Source organism: Embiotoca jacksoni, unplaced genomic scaffold, assembly GCF_022577435.1.
Source record: "Embiotoca jacksoni isolate LCO1_2020_lvr unplaced genomic scaffold, fEmbJac1.0.p SCAF_6, whole genome shotgun sequence".
Lineage (NCBI taxonomy): Eukaryota > Metazoa > Chordata > Actinopteri > Embiotocidae > Embiotoca > Embiotoca jacksoni.
This window is the reverse complement of record NW_027185414.1, coordinates 11,295,041-11,312,601: the sequence shown is the minus strand read 5'-3', so window position 1 is coordinate 11,312,601 and position 17,561 is coordinate 11,295,041. Positions and strand designations below refer to the sequence as shown.

Sequence of the window (17,561 nt, the reverse complement as noted above, 5' to 3'; positions counted from 1 at the left end):
CTTGAGATAAAGCAGAGGCCGGTGATTGACTTCTCCACAGGATTATTTTGAGAAGCACAGACAGACTAATTCAGGCTGAACTGACAAATCAAATGTATTCCTAATCTCCTCATTCTGCCTCCTCTTAATCCCCATTTCTCTACCTACCGCATCCTTTGGACAAACATTCCTGAGGGTCATTCACTAATCGGTTTGTTCAGAGAAATTTGATTCCTTCTCTCCTTTCATCACGACTCTCCATCCTCTTAACTCCCTCTGTCCTCCCCTCTAATCCTTTACTCCTCTCCTCGGTGTTCAGGGTGGAGTTATGTTCCTGGAGCAGGAGGCAGCGACCAGCTGAGACGAGACGAGAGGAGACGAGAGGAGAGGAGAGGAGAGGAGAGGAGAGGAGAGGAGAGGAGAGGAGAGGAGAGGAGACATTAGAGAAGAAGAGAAAAGTCCAGGTACATTTTTTGTGTCATACTGGTGTTACCTGGGAGCCAGTTGGTATCTCCCTCTGTTGTTATACGATCGACCGCTGGACTGTTTCGGAGGCTGGCTCTGTTTTCTGTTTTCATATTCACTTTGGTTTCTTCTTTCGTCTCCTCTCTCCCTCCATCCACGTTCATGTCGATGGCCTCCCGCTTCGTCTCTTCTTCCCCTCCAGGCCTCACCACCACCTGGAGACCAACCTGAGCGTGAGAAATGAAGCTGAGGCTGAAGCAAACATTCAAAAATGAAAGCACATTTTATCAAACAGCTTTAGACTCTTAGCGATGGGATCGTACATGCAGTCTTCGATTTCTATTGTCTGCGATTGTATCACTGATTTAAGTGCACTGGGCTCTAATGGGGGAAAAAAAGTGATGTCAGGTCTGAGTTAACAATATCCACGGGATCCTGATGAAGCAGTTACCTGAGTTATTGAAGTTTCAAATATTTACTCTAATGTGGAGCTCGTTTAGTCATAAAAACCTTCATTAACAAAGTTTGGAAAATCAAGGCCAGCATCGGTGCTGATGAGCGATTCGAGAGTAGAGCAAACTGAAAGATGTAAAGCTTCAGTCATCTGATGAGTCTCTATAAACTCATCATTGTGAGCCACATTTTACATTTCCCTGTTATTATACACAAAGATTTTAGCTGCTTTAACTTTGCTTCAAAGATAACTTCTGCCAAGCTTTAGTGTTGTTTCTTACATTGTGTATGCAGTCCATAACGTGTTAGTTTGTTTGTTAACACACTCGCCTTCACTGTTTATTCTGTAAAAGATCAAGAAATGGACTTTGATGGGAGCAATACATTAAGATTGAATGTTTTTTTTTTTTTTTAAATTTAGCTATCTGCGTACATCTTAAATGCTCCTCTTTGTGCTAAAAGTAACAACAATTGTTTCCCTGTCAAACGCTCACACGCATTCCTGTTTTGCCTTTCAAATCTGTCCGCAATCATCCAAAAAAGTTTTATCAGAGGACACACACACTCGACAAGTCTGACAGCGTTGAAAGCCGAATCGTTCAAAGAAAGAATAAAGTTTCATGTTTCTTGTCATCTAACGAATCAAAAAACATTTGAGAAGGAAGAGGTTTATTTTGTACTGATGGCTGTGAAAGACGTTTGCTCAACTATTGTTTATAAAATTGATTAACTGGCAGGAAAAAGCTGAATGTTTCCTGATGCCTGTTGAACTGCTTTTAAACTCTTCAAGTATTCAGAAAAGGTTGCGACAGACTTCTCACTTCAGGAACTCTGTCAGATGTGGCATGTGATTTTAAGCCAATTACAAAGTGCTCAAAATAGAACATCTTCAGGCTTCACCAAAAGAGAGTTGTAGCTTGCTCGGCTAAATCAGGCCACCATCCAAACTTCCATTCGCTGCCTGATTGCGAAAGTGCAGGAAAAAAGCACATGCCAGCATGCTACGATGTGTCAGTGAAGCCACAAGCACCAAAACGTTTTACGGGTCTACTTCTGTGGTTGTTGTCTTTTGTAAAGTTTTCTCAGATTGAGATTCGGAGTAAAACCGAAAGAGGGAGATAATTAGGGTTTGTGATTAGAGATTAGGCTGGATATATCATGTCCATGAGAGAGTTAAATGTGAGCTCATGACAATTCAAAATCATAGGACAGATTGGAGTAGAGATGAGAGGTACGTCACTCCCCTCAGCCTCAGAGAAAGATGCACACCGGAAAGAGCCTTGTAGAGCTAGAGGTTGTTTTCATTTACATCGTGTCTTTTTGGACTGAAATAAACTGAAGAGATGTGGGTGAGCAGCTATACTGGATTCACTGTCGGAGTGTAATTGCGAGGGCAGGCGGGCAGAGGAGATATTTGCTGAGGAGACTAAACATCAGGCCTGATTCCAAACAAAAACCAAACCGGGTCCTCAACGATACCACATAGCGCCACCACTTCTCTCACGCACACACACACACTCTCTCTCTCTCTCCGTCTCTCACACACACTCTTCATTTCCCCATAGTTTTGTAGTAATGATTGGTGTCTGCGTCTGCCAGAAATGAAACACTGAGGTATAAAGAGTGTATAACCTTCCATCTGTAAAACCAGAAACATCCTCGTGAGACCCACAAGGGTTGACTTGGGCAAAAAGCAGACAGTTCGGCGCAAATCGGAAACTCTGCGCCAACATGGCACGCAGAGAAAAAAGGTTTATAATTCACAGGGTTGAACAGAAACTACGGGTTCACATTTCATAAGCTGCTGCTGAGTCTTCTTGTGTGATTGACCACCGAGCAGGATGGAGTCTGTAAACTACAGACGAGTTTTGTGCCAACAGAGAGCTCAACTTGGCCTAAAGCCTACTCTAATGCGCAGGGCAGCAAAGTCCATCATATAGAGACAGAACACATAAACAAAACAAACCAGTAGGTGTGTAAGAAGGTAAATCTGTCTCAAGAACTGTAACTGACAAGCAAGAAAGATTATTGGAGAGTGAGAAGTACTCAAAAGCACAAGAGTGAGAATTACAGGGAGAGATTAGAAAAAGAAGCAGAGAGAGGACAAAGAGAGAAGAGAGAAATAAAAGGAAGAAAGAGAGGGGAACAACTGAGGGGAACAACTGAGGGGAAGGGGAGCCGTAAGAGGGGAGAGGCAGCCGAGAGGAGTCTGTAATCAGTTAGTCTTGTTGTGTGTCTTAAAATAGAGCTCTCCCAGCCTATAAACAGAAACCTACTATTACTAGTGCACTGACAAAGCAAGTCTTGGATCCAAGCGTGCATGTGAGCGTGAGTGTGTGCACACACACGGCGGTATGCATTAAGGCCGCAGCACACATGGAGCTCGTTACAGCACGGCCCTCTGGGTAATGTGGTTCTGTGAGGGGCCCAGAGAACTACAACCGCAGATCAACTGTCAGATTAAAATGAGGCGTCTCAGTTTGGCTCCAGGAATATTTTCATCCGTTTTTTATGTGAGCTGCGATTTCGATGACCTCTTTGGTTCGCTGTACTTTGGACGTTGATTAACTCAGACTATAAAAATTAAACTGAAGCATTACAAATGATAGAGACATTATGACATCTCTTTTAAGGCTTTTCTGCCTTCTTATTGGAAAGGTTACAGAGTAAATACAGACAGGAATCACAAGTAGAAAAATACGGCTTTGGCAGTCAACAAAGGTCCGCAGCATTGTACTGAGCCCATTGTGGTTATATGCTAACCAGGGCACCCTGGAAACACTATAACATTTCTTAATTCAGGTCAAAACATTTTTCTCTCTCTGATCCTGAAGGTCTCAAAATCAAAACTTTTTTTTCCAGAGTCCTTGCCCAAATGGCAGCATTATTATACTTCACGCAAACAATAGCTTCACAGAGTGAATGTTGAGTAAGACTAAGAAAAGACGGAAATATAAAAGGCATTAAATCACTTAAAAAACAGTCAACATGTCAACAAATCTAGAACAAGTATTCAAAACAACTGCACTTGTTCATTTTGTGGTTAAAATGAACCAAGATTAATTTAAAAGTGTTGCATATGCGAAGATTTCAAAAGACACTTGAAATACTTTTACCATGCATAATGACCATTCTTGTGTTTTTTATTTAGTCTGAAGGAAACTGTTACTCTTTGGTTGTTTTGGATAAATACAGCAAGGTCTTTATTCACAGCAGTTGACAGATGACAGACAGCACTGGTGATCGCTCTGACGTGAGCTGATGATGAAAAACTTTCAGCCAAGTGGAAAGATCTCCTGTAAGCAGGTACCTAAAGTGGTAGGAAGGTGGCCCATAACTAAAAAGAGGGATCAGTCAGTGACTCACCTGTGTGTCTGTGTCGTGTTGTTTTAGGCCTTTGCTGTGGTGCGTTGGGTCTGGACGGCAGGATTCTGCCTCTCTTCCTGCAGATTTCTGTAAGTTTCACCCTCAGCTGCAGAAACAGAGAGAGGCAGGACTGCTGGGGAGAGAGGCAGACGACAACACACATTAGACTACAACACACATTAGACTGCATCCATAGTCTAATGTGTATGATTAGACTCAAAATGATACTGATCATACACGGTAAAAACAAAAACATACAAGCAGTCCCTTTTTTTTTTTCTCCTGAAAATCTTGACACACGCACACACGCACACTTTCCCCTTTTTGTTGTGTCTCCACTCACGTCGCTGTCCAGCAGCTTGGTTGTCTCGGTGCCGCTGTGTGCCAGCAGGTACTTTGAGTGGAACAGCCGTCCGTCGAAGCTGTGCCAAGGCATCAGGGCCGCGCTGGGCAGCGGGCAGCCGCTGGCAGTGTTTGCACCCAGCAGGTGGCTCAGTCCTCGGACGTACAGAGATCCCAGCTGCACGGCACGACTGGAGAGGAGAGGCAGCTGAGAAGAAAGAAAGAGATGGTTGTATATTTGGTATGTTTGGTAGATCACCTTTATCGTGACGTTCGATATTTTGCTGTATGTTCTGACACCAAGCGTAAAGATAGATAACACAGTCGGGAGGTTTGGTGCCAGCAGATCACACGCGTGGAAATATTTTTTTCAGCTCAAGTTTTACAAACCGAAGAACAGGTCTTCAGTTTCCCACAACAACCAACCACACAGCCGATTACTCAATAGTCCATGTAGAGAGACTTTGCTGTTTCATTCACTTATGTAATTGATAAATCTCTGATTATTACCAAATCTTCATTTGACAAAAAAATCTTAACTTAACATCTTAAATCTGCTTACTGTCTGTCTGAGCTTTCAGCCACATCTAAATGTCACACTCAGCAGATTTGCTGTATCATTGCTACGTTTGACGTTGACTCATTCATCTTTGACTGATTAACAATATCATCATGACAAGCCGTGGCATTACTTGATGCATCAATGCCAACTTTAATCTTCACTCCACAAATATCCTCCTGCACTGCAGCATCTTTGAAGAGTCCTGCTGTAAAGAGCCATCTGTTTCTTTAACCTTGGTGTCACCACCCTGAAAACAAATTCCTGAACATTTCCCTCACAGTTGCTAAAATAATTAGTGTTTCCCAACCCCAATTTGCACAATCTTATCTGCTCAGCCCTGACACATAAATCACATGATGAAATACAACTCAGACCACCCACTTCACTGTTACTCGACCCCGGTTCCCCTCGCTCAACAGTGAGGATCTCTGTATCTGTACATTTATCTGTCTATTTGTGGCCAAAAGAATTGGGATGATTGTAAGTGGTGGTGAAACGTATTTGATTACTTTGACTTAATTTAATTACAAAGTAAAGCAAGACATTACGTTGCCTTTGTATGAATTTAAATGCTTTATGTCAACAATGAGGCACAGGGAAATAAATGGGACGGAAACTAAGTGTACTTTATATCTATCTAAATATAAAATACAAGTTATTGTATTATTTTAAAAAGCAAAGCAGTCCAATCAACAAATAAAAAATGCAATTAACATTATGAAACTCAAAATTTTATAAAAAATTAAGATGTCTAAACTTATTGATTACTTTTAATATAGAGACAACATTAGATACAAACTATTTGTGCTACTGAGAGAAAAACTAAATAGAGAAGGACAATAGAGAGTAAGAGGATGATAAAGACGCAGAGAACAAGCTGACTGTAACGACAGCAGCCGGTAACAGCAGGCAGATGTGTGTGTGTGCGTGTGTGTGTGTGTGCTCTCAGCTGCCCTCTGGCAGATAGCACTGATAACAGTGATTACACACACACACACACACACACACACACACACACACACAAAAGCGCGCGCCCACACACACACATGCACGCACACAGCCCTGTCTGCCACCTGCTTCCAGTCAAACACAGCTTCACCTTCTGAAAACAAGGAACCACTGGACAGAGACACAAAAGCCTGACGGCACACACAAACACACAAAGAAAGAGGGAGAAAAAAAAGCAACATGAAGAGAGACAGAAAAAGAGAAAGTGGTCGAGTGTAGAAAGTGGAAGAACATGAGAACACAAAACAGGAGGGAGACAAAGACAGAAGTGTGTGTGTGTGTGTGTGTGTGTGTGTGTGTGTGTGTGTGTGTGTGTGTGTGTGTGTGTGTGTGTGTGTGTGTGTGTGTCCAGTGGGGTGGAGTGTGTGTGGTGTAAATAGCTCCATGTGGTGAGCGTCAGCCAGGACAGACAGGCGACTGTCGCCAGCATATTCTCCGTCTCTCTCTCTCTCTCTCTCTCTCTCTCACACACACACACACACACACACACACACACACACAAATCATAGTCCCATGGGGAGGAATGTTGCAACAAAACCGACGCATCCCAAAACCCACTCACAGCCCCTTTCCCCTAAACACACACACACACACACACACACACACACACACACACACACACACACACACACACACACACACACACATTGAGTGACTCATTTTCTCAAACACACACATTATTCTCTAATAAATTAACATCTTATATGGTTTGTTGTAATAAAATACAGAGGAAGATTTTCAAGTTGTAATGTGAGTAGACAAACTTGCTGTATGGATCTGTATGGATTAAATACATACACACACACAAACACACACAGATGTGAATGTGCAAATGCAAAACCACACACAATCAATATTTTACCATTTGTCCGTCTGCATATCAGTATATACACTGTACATGTAAGGAGAGTGTGTGTGTGTGTGTGTGTGTGTGTGTGTGTGTGTGTGTGTGTGTGTGTTTGTGTATTTAATCCATACACTAGCCACTCAGTTAAAACCCCTCCTGCAGCTCTGCATCTCTCCCAGACAGCATATTCAAATCAACGCCCAGCCCTAATTATTGTGTAGAAAACAGACAAGCAGCAAAAATACAAATTACTAGACATAAGTATGGTAATTAAGCAGTAAAAATAAATGGGGCTACAAAAAGGCAGCAAACACAACAGCCGTTTTCCCAGAGAATGGAAAAGCACTGGTGACTTTCGGATGCTCAGATCTGTGAGAACTCACATCCACCGAGCTCCCTGAAGAGATGTGAGAAGACAGTAGTATGACTGCTGCCTCGATGACTTTAAATACACTTCTGATTCAAACTTCAGCTGAGGATCATTCATATTTATCGACATTACTAACCTAAAAATGTGTCATTCATTCATTAATACCTTTCATGTTCTACCAAATTATTCACAGAGTTTTAGTTTTTCTAGACTCAACAAATGATACCAGAATAATTAAAAATATAAAATCATCAGCTACAGAAAGTTTAAAACATTTTAAATATTTAACTACAAAAGAGAAAATGAAAATCGGAATAAACGTGTTTATTTTCAACTTTAAAGACTTTTGAAAAAATCCATAGTTCAAAATTTCCATTTGCAACATAACCACACTGCTATTTGTCATAACTGTTTCTGTTTTTGTTATTGTTTTGCATTTCCTTGGACACACTGTCAATCAGCAGCTCATTTGTGTTTTCTCTCCTCTTTCTCTTCACTTTCTATTAATGGAAAAGTTTTCAGAGCTTTGTTTACCACAAGAGGGCTTTGTTTACTGTCAACGTCATTGAACACTGTCTCCTCGCACCAGGAAACACAGAAATGTTTGGATTTATGGTGACAGAAAGTGAGGGTGAAATTCAGAATCACATTTTTTACGAACAATGAGAAACAATGGGCTTTAATATCGCGTGTGTGTGTGTGTGTGTTTGAGAGAGTGTGTGTGTGTGTGTGTGTGTGTGTGTGTGTGTGTGTGTGTGTGTGTGTGTGTGTGTGTGTGTGTGTGTGTGTGTGTGTGTGTGTGCGTTGGTGGCTGTGACAGACCTCGATCTGCTGGAGCTCCTCAGGGGATTTTAGTCTCAGACACACAGCCTGACTCAGGTAAGCATCCACGTCCTCCTGAGACAAAGTTTGAACCTGAAAACATACACACACACACAATGGAAAATATACGGTTAGCCAATTCGATCACGTCCCTGTGTGGGTCAGTTTGTTTTGTCTGCTCACTGCAACATTTCAACAGAAAAAGAAACAATGCTGACGGCCCAAACAAGGCTGCCCAGTTGTATGGGCAAAACAAACAAACCCTTGAGTTATTTAAATAAAAGAGTGAGGAGGGAATGTGAATGTAGCAGTGATCAGACAAAAGCTACTATTGTCTGGCAGGCCGTCTAAAGGTCCATCTAACAAGCTGCTTCCCTGTATGTCTGGTGGTCCATCATTCCATTTAATCACTGGCTGCTACTGACCCGCCCATCTGTTTGACTACAAACCTGCATCAGTCTGGAAGGATACCAGACGATCTTTGTGTCTCAAAGAGTTCAGCTGCGTCTGTTTGAGCTGGTAAAATTATGTGAATATGTGAAAAAGATCAAATGCTACAAGTTAAACACAATGAATCTCATATAAAGTGTGGCAAACAACAACCACTGAATTTAGGCATTATTTTGAAACATTATAAGACAGAACTCAAATTTCACGAGCACCGTTTGAAAACTCAAGATGTTTAAATTCTTTGAAAAAGCAACTTTGTATGGCGGCATTTAAGAATCATTTAACAGTGTTTGCTGCAGAGTTAATTAATTAAACTGCAGCATAATATATGTTTTCTTCTCTTACGTGACGCACGAACCTTTATCCTTTATCCAGGTGATGTGATCTCTGTTGTGTTAAAGCTCAATCACATGACGTCAATGCAAAACGCACAAACCAAGAGCACAAATCTCTGCTTCTTTCACAGACTTTGAAAAGTAGTCGCAAGGCATTACAACAGGATCACAAACAGCTCCGATTTATGGAGTTTAAACAACCAATATGAGGACATAAGATCACTGAGGTGAATTAAGAATTTACTCTTGATATATTCAAAGCCTCTGGATGGTTATCAGACCTGTTGTTGACGTAAGAGATGGAGTTACAAAGACCAGTGTCTGTGGCTAACCTGGGCTCCCATTGGGTGACAATGGCTACAATCAAGCCACGACAAAACAACACGGAACAGAGTCAACAAGCGATGTTTAACTTCACATCACATGTTGACAAAAGAGCAGAATAATTGTTGTGTATGTGTCATAGATGTAAATCCCAAATCAAAAGCTCACTGCTATGTTTAATTGTCACCAAATATATTTGGTCTTTCATTTTCTGTTTACATAAATCACAAGGTGTAGCTATACGACCCATTCATTTCACAGCTTAACTTGTTCTTTGGAGCCAAAGCCAAACACGCAGCCTGACCAATGAAAACCAAAAGAGACCAATCAACCACAGAGAAGACGTCATCATTTTCAAAGGACCTGTCAATAATGATGTTTTCATGTTTTCTATAACTGGAAAACCCAACATGAGACTCAAGATAAGATCGCGGGAGAGGATAAAAACATGTATAACAGCAGAGAAAATCACTTACCTGTGTTTCAATTAAAAAGAAACTAAATTAAATTTGCCATTTGGGATTGATTTAAATAAATCTTGAGACATTACCGAATATGTCTAAGAATGAAATCATCAGACTGCCTGCATAAATCTTCTAGTTAAACAACACATTTCCTCCTTTTTATCGTCAATTAACTTTTGTTAACCAAATAAAAATTATTCTGGCTGTGTTTTTATTACCTTACTATGAAACTGACACTACCTGTAGGACAATGTATGTGACGAGACAAAGAGCCGCCAGCAGAGAGTCGTCAATAACGCCGTGCAGCTCTGACAACTTGAGGCACTCAAAAATCGAAAGAAAGGCTGTGAGGCGAAGAGCAGAAACCTCAGGACCAGTGCTGAACCATAACAAGTCCAGACTGGGTCGATCACCTACAAATTCAGACAGAAGAAAAGATACTGTAGGATTTTGGATTAGAAAAACACGTCATTAATGTATTAAGCATGACGATACTTCAAAGTCATTGTGATGGTCACTGATGCCCAAGAGGTGAAGTCTAGACCTAATTTATTTACAGAGGAAGCATAGTACCAAGGAAATCTTAAAATAAATATATTACCACACGACTTGTGTTGTGCTTATTTGGAATATTCCAAAGTTAACCAACCAAGACACGCTGGCACAATCTGTGAATCATTGTACAGTGCATCCAGAAAGTATTCACAGCGCTTCACTTTTTCCACATTTTGTTATGTTACAGCCTTATTCCAAAATGGATTAAATTCATTTTTTTCCTCAAAATTCTACACACAATACCCCATAATGATGTGAAAAAAGTTATTTTAAAATTTTTGCAAATCTATTAAAAATAAAAAATAAAAAAAAATCACATGTACATAAGTATTCACAGCCTTTGCCATGACACTCAAAATTGAGCTCAGGTTCATCCTGTTTCCACTGATCATCCTTGAGATGTTTCTACAACTTGATTGGAGTCCATCTGTGGTAAATTCAGTTGATTGGACATGATTTGTTAAGGCACACACTGTCTATATAAGGTCCCACAGTGGACAGTGCATGTCAGAGCACAAACCAAGCCATGAAATCCAAGAAATTGTCTGTAGACCTCCGAGACAGGATTGTATCGAGGCACACATCTGGGGAAGGGTACAGAAACATTTCTGACGCATTGAAGGTCCCAATGAGCACAGTGGCCTCCATCATCTGTAAATGGAAGAAGTTTGGAACCACCAGGACTCTTCCTAGAGTTGGCCGCCCGGCCAAACTGAGCGATCGGGGAGAAGTGCCTTAGTCAGGGAGGTGACCAAGAACCCGATGGTCACTCTGACAGAGCTCCAACGTTGTTCTGTGAAGAGAGGAGAACCTTCCAGAAGGACAACCATCTCTGCAGCACTCCACCAAGCAGGCCTGTATGGTAGAGTGGCCAGATGAAAGCCACTCCTCAGTAAAAGGCACATGACAGCCCGCATGGAGTTTACCAAAAGGCACCTGAAGGACTGTCAGACCATGAGAAACTAAATTCTCTGGTCTGATGAAACAAAGATTGAACCCTTTGGCCTGAATGCCAAGCGTCATGTCTGGAGGAAACCAGGCACCGCTCATCACGTGGCCAATACCATCTCTACGGTGAAGCACGGTGGTGGCATCTTCATGCTGTGGGGATGTTTTTCAGCGGCAGGAACTGGGAGACTAGTCAGGATGGAGGGAAAGATGAATGCAGTAATGTACAGAGACATCCTTGATGAAAACCTGCTCCAGAGCGCTCTGGACCTCAGACTGGGGTGAAGGTTTATCTTCTAACAGGACAACAACCCGAAGCACACAGCCAAGATAACAAAGGAGTGTCTTTGGGACAACTCTGTGAATGTCCTTGAGTGGCCCAGCCAGAGCCCAGACTTGAACCCGATTGAACATCTCTGGAGAGATCTGAAAATGGCTGTGCACCGACGCTCCCCATCCAACCTGATGGAGCTTGAGAGGTCCTGCAAATAAGAATGGGAGAAACTGTCCAAGAATAGGTGCCAAGCTTATAGCATCATACTCAAAAAGACTTGAGGCTATAATTGTTGCCAAAGGTGCTTCAACAAAGTATTGAGCAAAGGCTGTGAATACTTATGTACGTGTTATATTTTCGTTCTTTATTTTTAATAGATTTGCAAAAATGTTAAACTTGAAAACTGGAAAAAGTTAAGCGCTGTGAATACTTTCCAGATGCTCTGTAAAAGTGAGGGGAAAAAAATCTGTAGAGCTAGATTATGAAAACCTTTGTATTTAAAAAAAAAAAAAAAAGCAGACTGAAATCCCATTTTGCCTTAACCTGTCCCCAGACATAAAGTGTGAAGTATAAAAAATGATCAGGGACAGTACATGGGAGGCTGACGGGGACCGGTTGGACCATGTCAGGTTCCCTTAAAGGGTTTCCAGGGAAGACAAACCATTCTCTGATTGCTGGAAGGTCCACAGTGCTGCCTAAAAACACAGAAGAAGTCCAAGTTATTCTTAGATTGACTTCAAAGCATTCTTGTCATTATTTCTTCAACCACAATTTTAACACAAAAAAGTAACAATACAAACTCCACTTCTGGACATGTATTTCTCATGAGGTGTGTGTGCACAGTGGGTAATACCGTGAACTCTCCGATGTACGTTTTCATGTGTCTTTCTGCACATGCATTTTTTTCACGTTGTGTATATATACATGTGTGCTTATGTCAGTGTGTGTAACCTGTGTGTTTACTGTCGTACCATCGTGCCCGAGCAGCAGCAGCAGACCGTAGATCTGTTGTCTACAGGGCTTGTAGACGAGGGCTTGAGGCAGCAGCTCAGCGTCCTCCTCATCCTCCAGTGTGTTGCTGCATTCAGTGACTCCCGCACACACAACATTGTAAACCATGAAACCCTCTGCTGCTATGTGCTTCTCTCTACATGCCTGTGGAAAACCACACAGTGAAAAATATTTAGCCATTCTGGTAGACTAAAGACTGCAGGGAGTTCCACAGTACATATACACAGACAGTGTGTGATACACAACATACCTTTAATATTTCTGAACTAACATATGTCTCAAAGGCAGAGGCAGAAGGAGGTGCAGAAATGTCCTCCCCCAGCTCAAGACCTTTCTGTCCTGGTAAAACATAGGAGCGAATCCCCTTCTGGAGGACCTCTGTGTCAGGGGCGGACAGATTCAGAGACTGTGGGACGAGTCCAGGTTCTTCCTCCTCTCTGTTCCACAAAGAGCTCACCAGCTGGGACACTGCTAGCACCACCTGGCCCTGAGGAGCAGCAGAGTGTGGAGCAGGCTGGTTTTTCCTGAGAACAAGAAAATAAAGACCTTTAACTATGTTGGCTCACTTGCAAATGTCAAAAAAAGATAAGTGTCGGTTCGGCACGTCATGTGGATCTGGTTTCAGAACATCAAAACTGAACATGCTAATGTTCAGACACGGGTACAGTTATCACAATTTGTCAGACGACAAAAACTTTGAAGTAAGGAGGGTTTTGAAAATAACTCAATGGAAATTCCTTTTAAATATTATGTAAGGGTGGCCTCTATGTGGTAAATCTAGTCAATAACAAAGCCAGCATATATTTAGAAGAGGATAACACTGCAAATTCAAATGCTATATTCACAGTAAACATCAATAGAGAGAAAAACTCCACACATACCTGTATGTTGCCATGGCAATGTTCCTGATATGCTGCATCTGCTCCTCAGACACCACATCATTACCTAGGAGACAGGCCAGCAGTGGCAGCTGGGTAACAGGCAGTCCAATGGTTTGGCAGAGCCTCTGCCGGTCGTACATGACGGTGGTGAGGCTGTTTATACGCAGCTTTGCCACAGACAAGTAGGGGGCACTTTGGAGATAAGATTAAACTACATGATCACATCAGACAGCCTTATTTATCATAAACACTAAGTCCCAAACATCTGGGAGTTTGTTATCACATTCAGCATTTTAAGTCATTCTGCAGCCATTTTAAATTACTTTTAAAATCCAAGTGTAACAACGTGATCATTTTTACAAACCTGTCATATATGATGAAGTCTGAGTCCTGCCCCAGAATGCCCATGCTGCCATGCTGACGAGCGTAACTTGCAATCTCGTAGTCCGCCTCCCGCACTGTGCAAAACACTTGCTGGCCCATCGACCTGCAACAACAACAGGATCTATAACCGACTAAATCCAATCTGGGGAAACGTACTCGCTTAAATCAATAATTAACTTTGGGATCACTGTATATATTTTGAACAAGATAGATAGCACATCATCCTTCTGTTCAATGCTGACCTGAGAGCAAATGGTGTGAATGTTGCGAGACCAGACGGCAGACAGAAGAGCTCCCTGCCAGGCTGCTCTCCGTGCTCCTTGATGTAGCCAAACATTTTAGAAACCTCCCCGTTCACTCTGCGTCTCCTCTTCACCTGTAGACCGCAGAGGATATTGTTTGTATTCAGGAGGGGGAGACCAGGTAAACTTGAAAAATCAGTTGAGTAAATCACTCGCAAATGGAGCTCAAGATGGTTTGTGTGTGGCTCAACAATCCTTTGTGTTATTGGAGTGCACAACGAGCCCGGCCTCTGGTGTTAGATCAGCCATGTTTCTGAGGATATCAAGTGGCATCCCCAGCTGAATGATGGTCTAACTCTTCAAATGATGGTTCACAAAAGCTGGATTGATGAGCTAAAACATGCGCTGTGTCTCCATAAACACACCATGAACACACCATAAGAGCTATAAAGGAAAACCAAAAATTAAACATGACCATATTCCCATAAAGAAGTTCCATTTGTAACACTCCTTAAGTTATTAATGAAAATATCTAGTGTAGTGCTATAGGTAAGTCCATTTAGCTTAATGGGAAATGTGTACAATTGTCAAAACTCAGAAAAAATATTCAGTGCAAAATGAATATTTGCTTTATAAATATTTCAGTGACTGTAAAACTCACCAACACAAAACTATCTTTCTTCCTACTCACCCACTCTGGTCTTTTCTGCTCTTCCACCACTCCATCAAAGAAAAAGACCAGTCTGATGCCCGCGGAGGTAAACACCTCCACCCAGCTCTTCAGGACATCAATGTACTCCTTCCACTGTCCCCCACACACCCAGTCCCTACATGAGTACCAGTGACGCAGGCAGGCCATACCGTCCACAACAAGTGTTGGACCTGCGAAATAGAGAAATACAAATGTAACAGAGAGCAAGCCTGCATGCAAACCCACTCTAAGCAGACAACTGTAAATACTAACTCTACATTAATAAACATTAAACTGCCCCCATATCTTCATACAACTACATTATACTCTGTTATAAATCATTAAATAAATATTTCTATAGTGCTTACATCTACTAATTATGGGCTTGTAAAGTGTTATCTTTTTTAATTTACAGACTTTACAAACTTTACGTCTATTGTTAAGACCTGCAGTTAAAGAGAAGACTTACATGTACCTACCACTAGACTACAGCCACTAAATGCCACTGCTAACACTATACTATGAATATAACAAAACTATATTGTTCTTAAGAAAACATTTATTTCTATTACATGTATTTGTCTTTTATTTCCAAAATGATTCACAATACTGTCATTAGCCCATAATTTGTGTCTTTGTGACTTTATGAAAAGCACAACAGTTTGAAGCTGAATCCACCTGTGAGTACAAACATGATGTAACGTGATTATATTGCATGACATTGACATGAACTGAAAAAAAACCAATGTGGGCAGGTGTAAACACTATTTATTATTTGCTGGAGCAGTGAAGCAGATCTCCATTTACACTGTATCTGCCTGTTCTCTCTTTACGTTTTTGTTTGGCCATTTCCTGATATTATTGTAGGATTTTATGTCATCGTTTTCAATGCACGCATTTGAAAGGTCTACGTGGATAAATGTACTGCTTTTTATTTGTTTGCTCATTTACGAACGTCATTATTTCACTGAAATAAACTCAGCTGATGGTGTCCGCTGTGGTTGTGAAGCCTTGCTGGCTGTTGGCAGCATGTCGTCTGGCCATCTCCCTCAGGTTCACTGTCACACACGCTTGCGGACAGCAGCGCTCCATAAAGGACTGAAGACCTTTCACACCCATTCCTGCAGAAACAGAAACAGACAGAAACAAAGAGAGACATTTACTGCAAACATCTCGGCTCTGTCTGTGTTGAATTATGTCAAACTATTGGACTGAAGGTGTCATTTCCCGTTTCTTTAACTAATAAATAGGTCAACTGTCATCGCTGCAGGACGACAAGCACACAGTGGCAGCTGGTGAAGATGATTCACCTCAGTGTCGGGTGAGCGTACACCTGGTTTCTAAACGTTAGCTTAGCCGCTAGACGCTTAACTCGTTTATATATTTCCGAGGCAAACGCGTTTCCTGTCCCTACAAACAAACTCATGTAATACTACGTTATATTTGCAAATACTATTAACCCTAGTATGGCTCCACGTGGCAAAAAAAACAAACAAACTTACTTTCAAATCTTGAGCAGCATTTGTCCGTGCTGTGCTCCCTCTGTGTAAATTCGAATTACTTCCTGTGATCGACGCGTGGCGTCATCACGCTGCAAAACAAAGCGCACGTGCTTGGCGGTGGGGGCCGTTCAAGATCAGTAGGTCGCTTTTTTTAAGATTATATGCGTGATTCATACAAACGTTAAAGACTGTGCAGGGCCAAAAAAAAAAAAAAATGAAATGTAATATAGACCGCCATAGTACTGACGCTGAAATAAACATCCCAAAGTGTCATGAATAAGAATGAACCTCTGTGGGTTTTGAGGGGCTCAGTCCTCCTCATAATACCTCTCCAGGCCAAGATCAGAGGCGGGCTAATTGCTCCCCTGGAGAATGGGGGTTCCTCTCAAGAGTCACAGCCTATTAGGTCTACCTTCTCAACACAAAGCAGCCCCGTCCCTTCCACTCTATTGTCCGAGCAGAGCCAGTATAAAGAAAGGGACATATGCTGGCTGTCAGTCCAGCTGTCAGCATCTGTCGTTCCTCAGCCAGATGCTCTGCGGATTGTGAGGACAACCCACTTCTCCCAAACAACTGATCTTCAAGGAGGGAGGAGCTGTGTTGTAAATCTGCCCACCATGATTTTCAATCACCCGGTGGAGAGTTGTGACTGCTGGACTCATGGAGACAATGCAGGCATTTTGATTTATCTCAAAGAACTTGGCCTACAGGTTTTGGGCAACTTTCCCAAAAGCACCTGCGGTTAAAATGACTCTTTACTATATTTTATAGTCTATTTTTACTTTGCCTTAAAACAATTTACACCCTGACTCTGTACAGATGTTGAAATAGCTGCATTAATATTCTGTTCTTTTACAACTTACTATAGAGCTTCAAATTGATGTTGGAAACTGTGGAGCTGTCTAATCTGAAGTAATTGGTTCTACTGATGACAAATCTAAAGGGGTACATTAATTATTTATGGGTCATTTAACTATATTTGTTTTCCAATTGTGGGATATAATCTTCTGAGTCATCTTTAATGTTATGAAGTTCAGGAATGAGATGGTTGGACAAAAAGAAAGTGCTGAGCACCTGGGATAGTTTGTGTGTGGCCTTCAATCTGACTGCAGCTAACGTTTCATTTCATTGATGATTGATTCACAATTTTAGTTATAGTCTGTAAAATGGCAGCAAATGATGAAACATTGTCACAGGTTGCCAAAATGGGCCAACAGACCTCAAGTACAAAAACCAAAAACACATTTACTTTTGAGAAGCTGAAACAGATGGAGCTCTGCTTGAAA

At 41.6% G+C, this 17,561-nt stretch overlaps 1 protein-coding gene across 3 annotated transcripts; it reads right to left on the bottom strand.

Moving 5' to 3' along the window:
- Nucleotides 1-242: 242 nt before the first annotated feature.
- fam120b (family with sequence similarity 120 member B) lies at nt 243-16,320 on the bottom strand. Of its 3 annotated transcripts, none has more exons than XM_069174072.1 (15): nt 16,276-16,320; nt 15,757-15,894; nt 14,774-14,964; nt 14,083-14,216; nt 13,821-13,943; nt 13,457-13,648; nt 12,826-13,099; nt 12,536-12,719; nt 12,158-12,259; nt 10,028-10,200; nt 8,215-8,307; nt 4,607-4,813; nt 4,264-4,396; nt 473-671; nt 243-336 (listed from the first exon to the last, which is right to left on the bottom strand). In XM_069174072.1, exons 2-15 carry the CDS (start codon nt 15,890-15,892, stop codon nt 306-308), a joined length of 2,172 nt encoding a protein of 723 aa, XP_069030173.1. In that variant the 5' UTR covers nt 15,893-15,894; nt 16,276-16,320; the 3' UTR covers nt 243-305. The 3 variants fall into 3 exon arrangements, with proteins under 3 accessions (XP_069030173.1, XP_069030175.1, XP_069030174.1); XM_069174074.1 differs by having other exon boundaries at nt 473-659; XM_069174073.1 differs by having other exon boundaries at nt 4,264-4,393.
- Between the last annotated feature and the right edge of the window lie 1,241 nt (nt 16,321-17,561).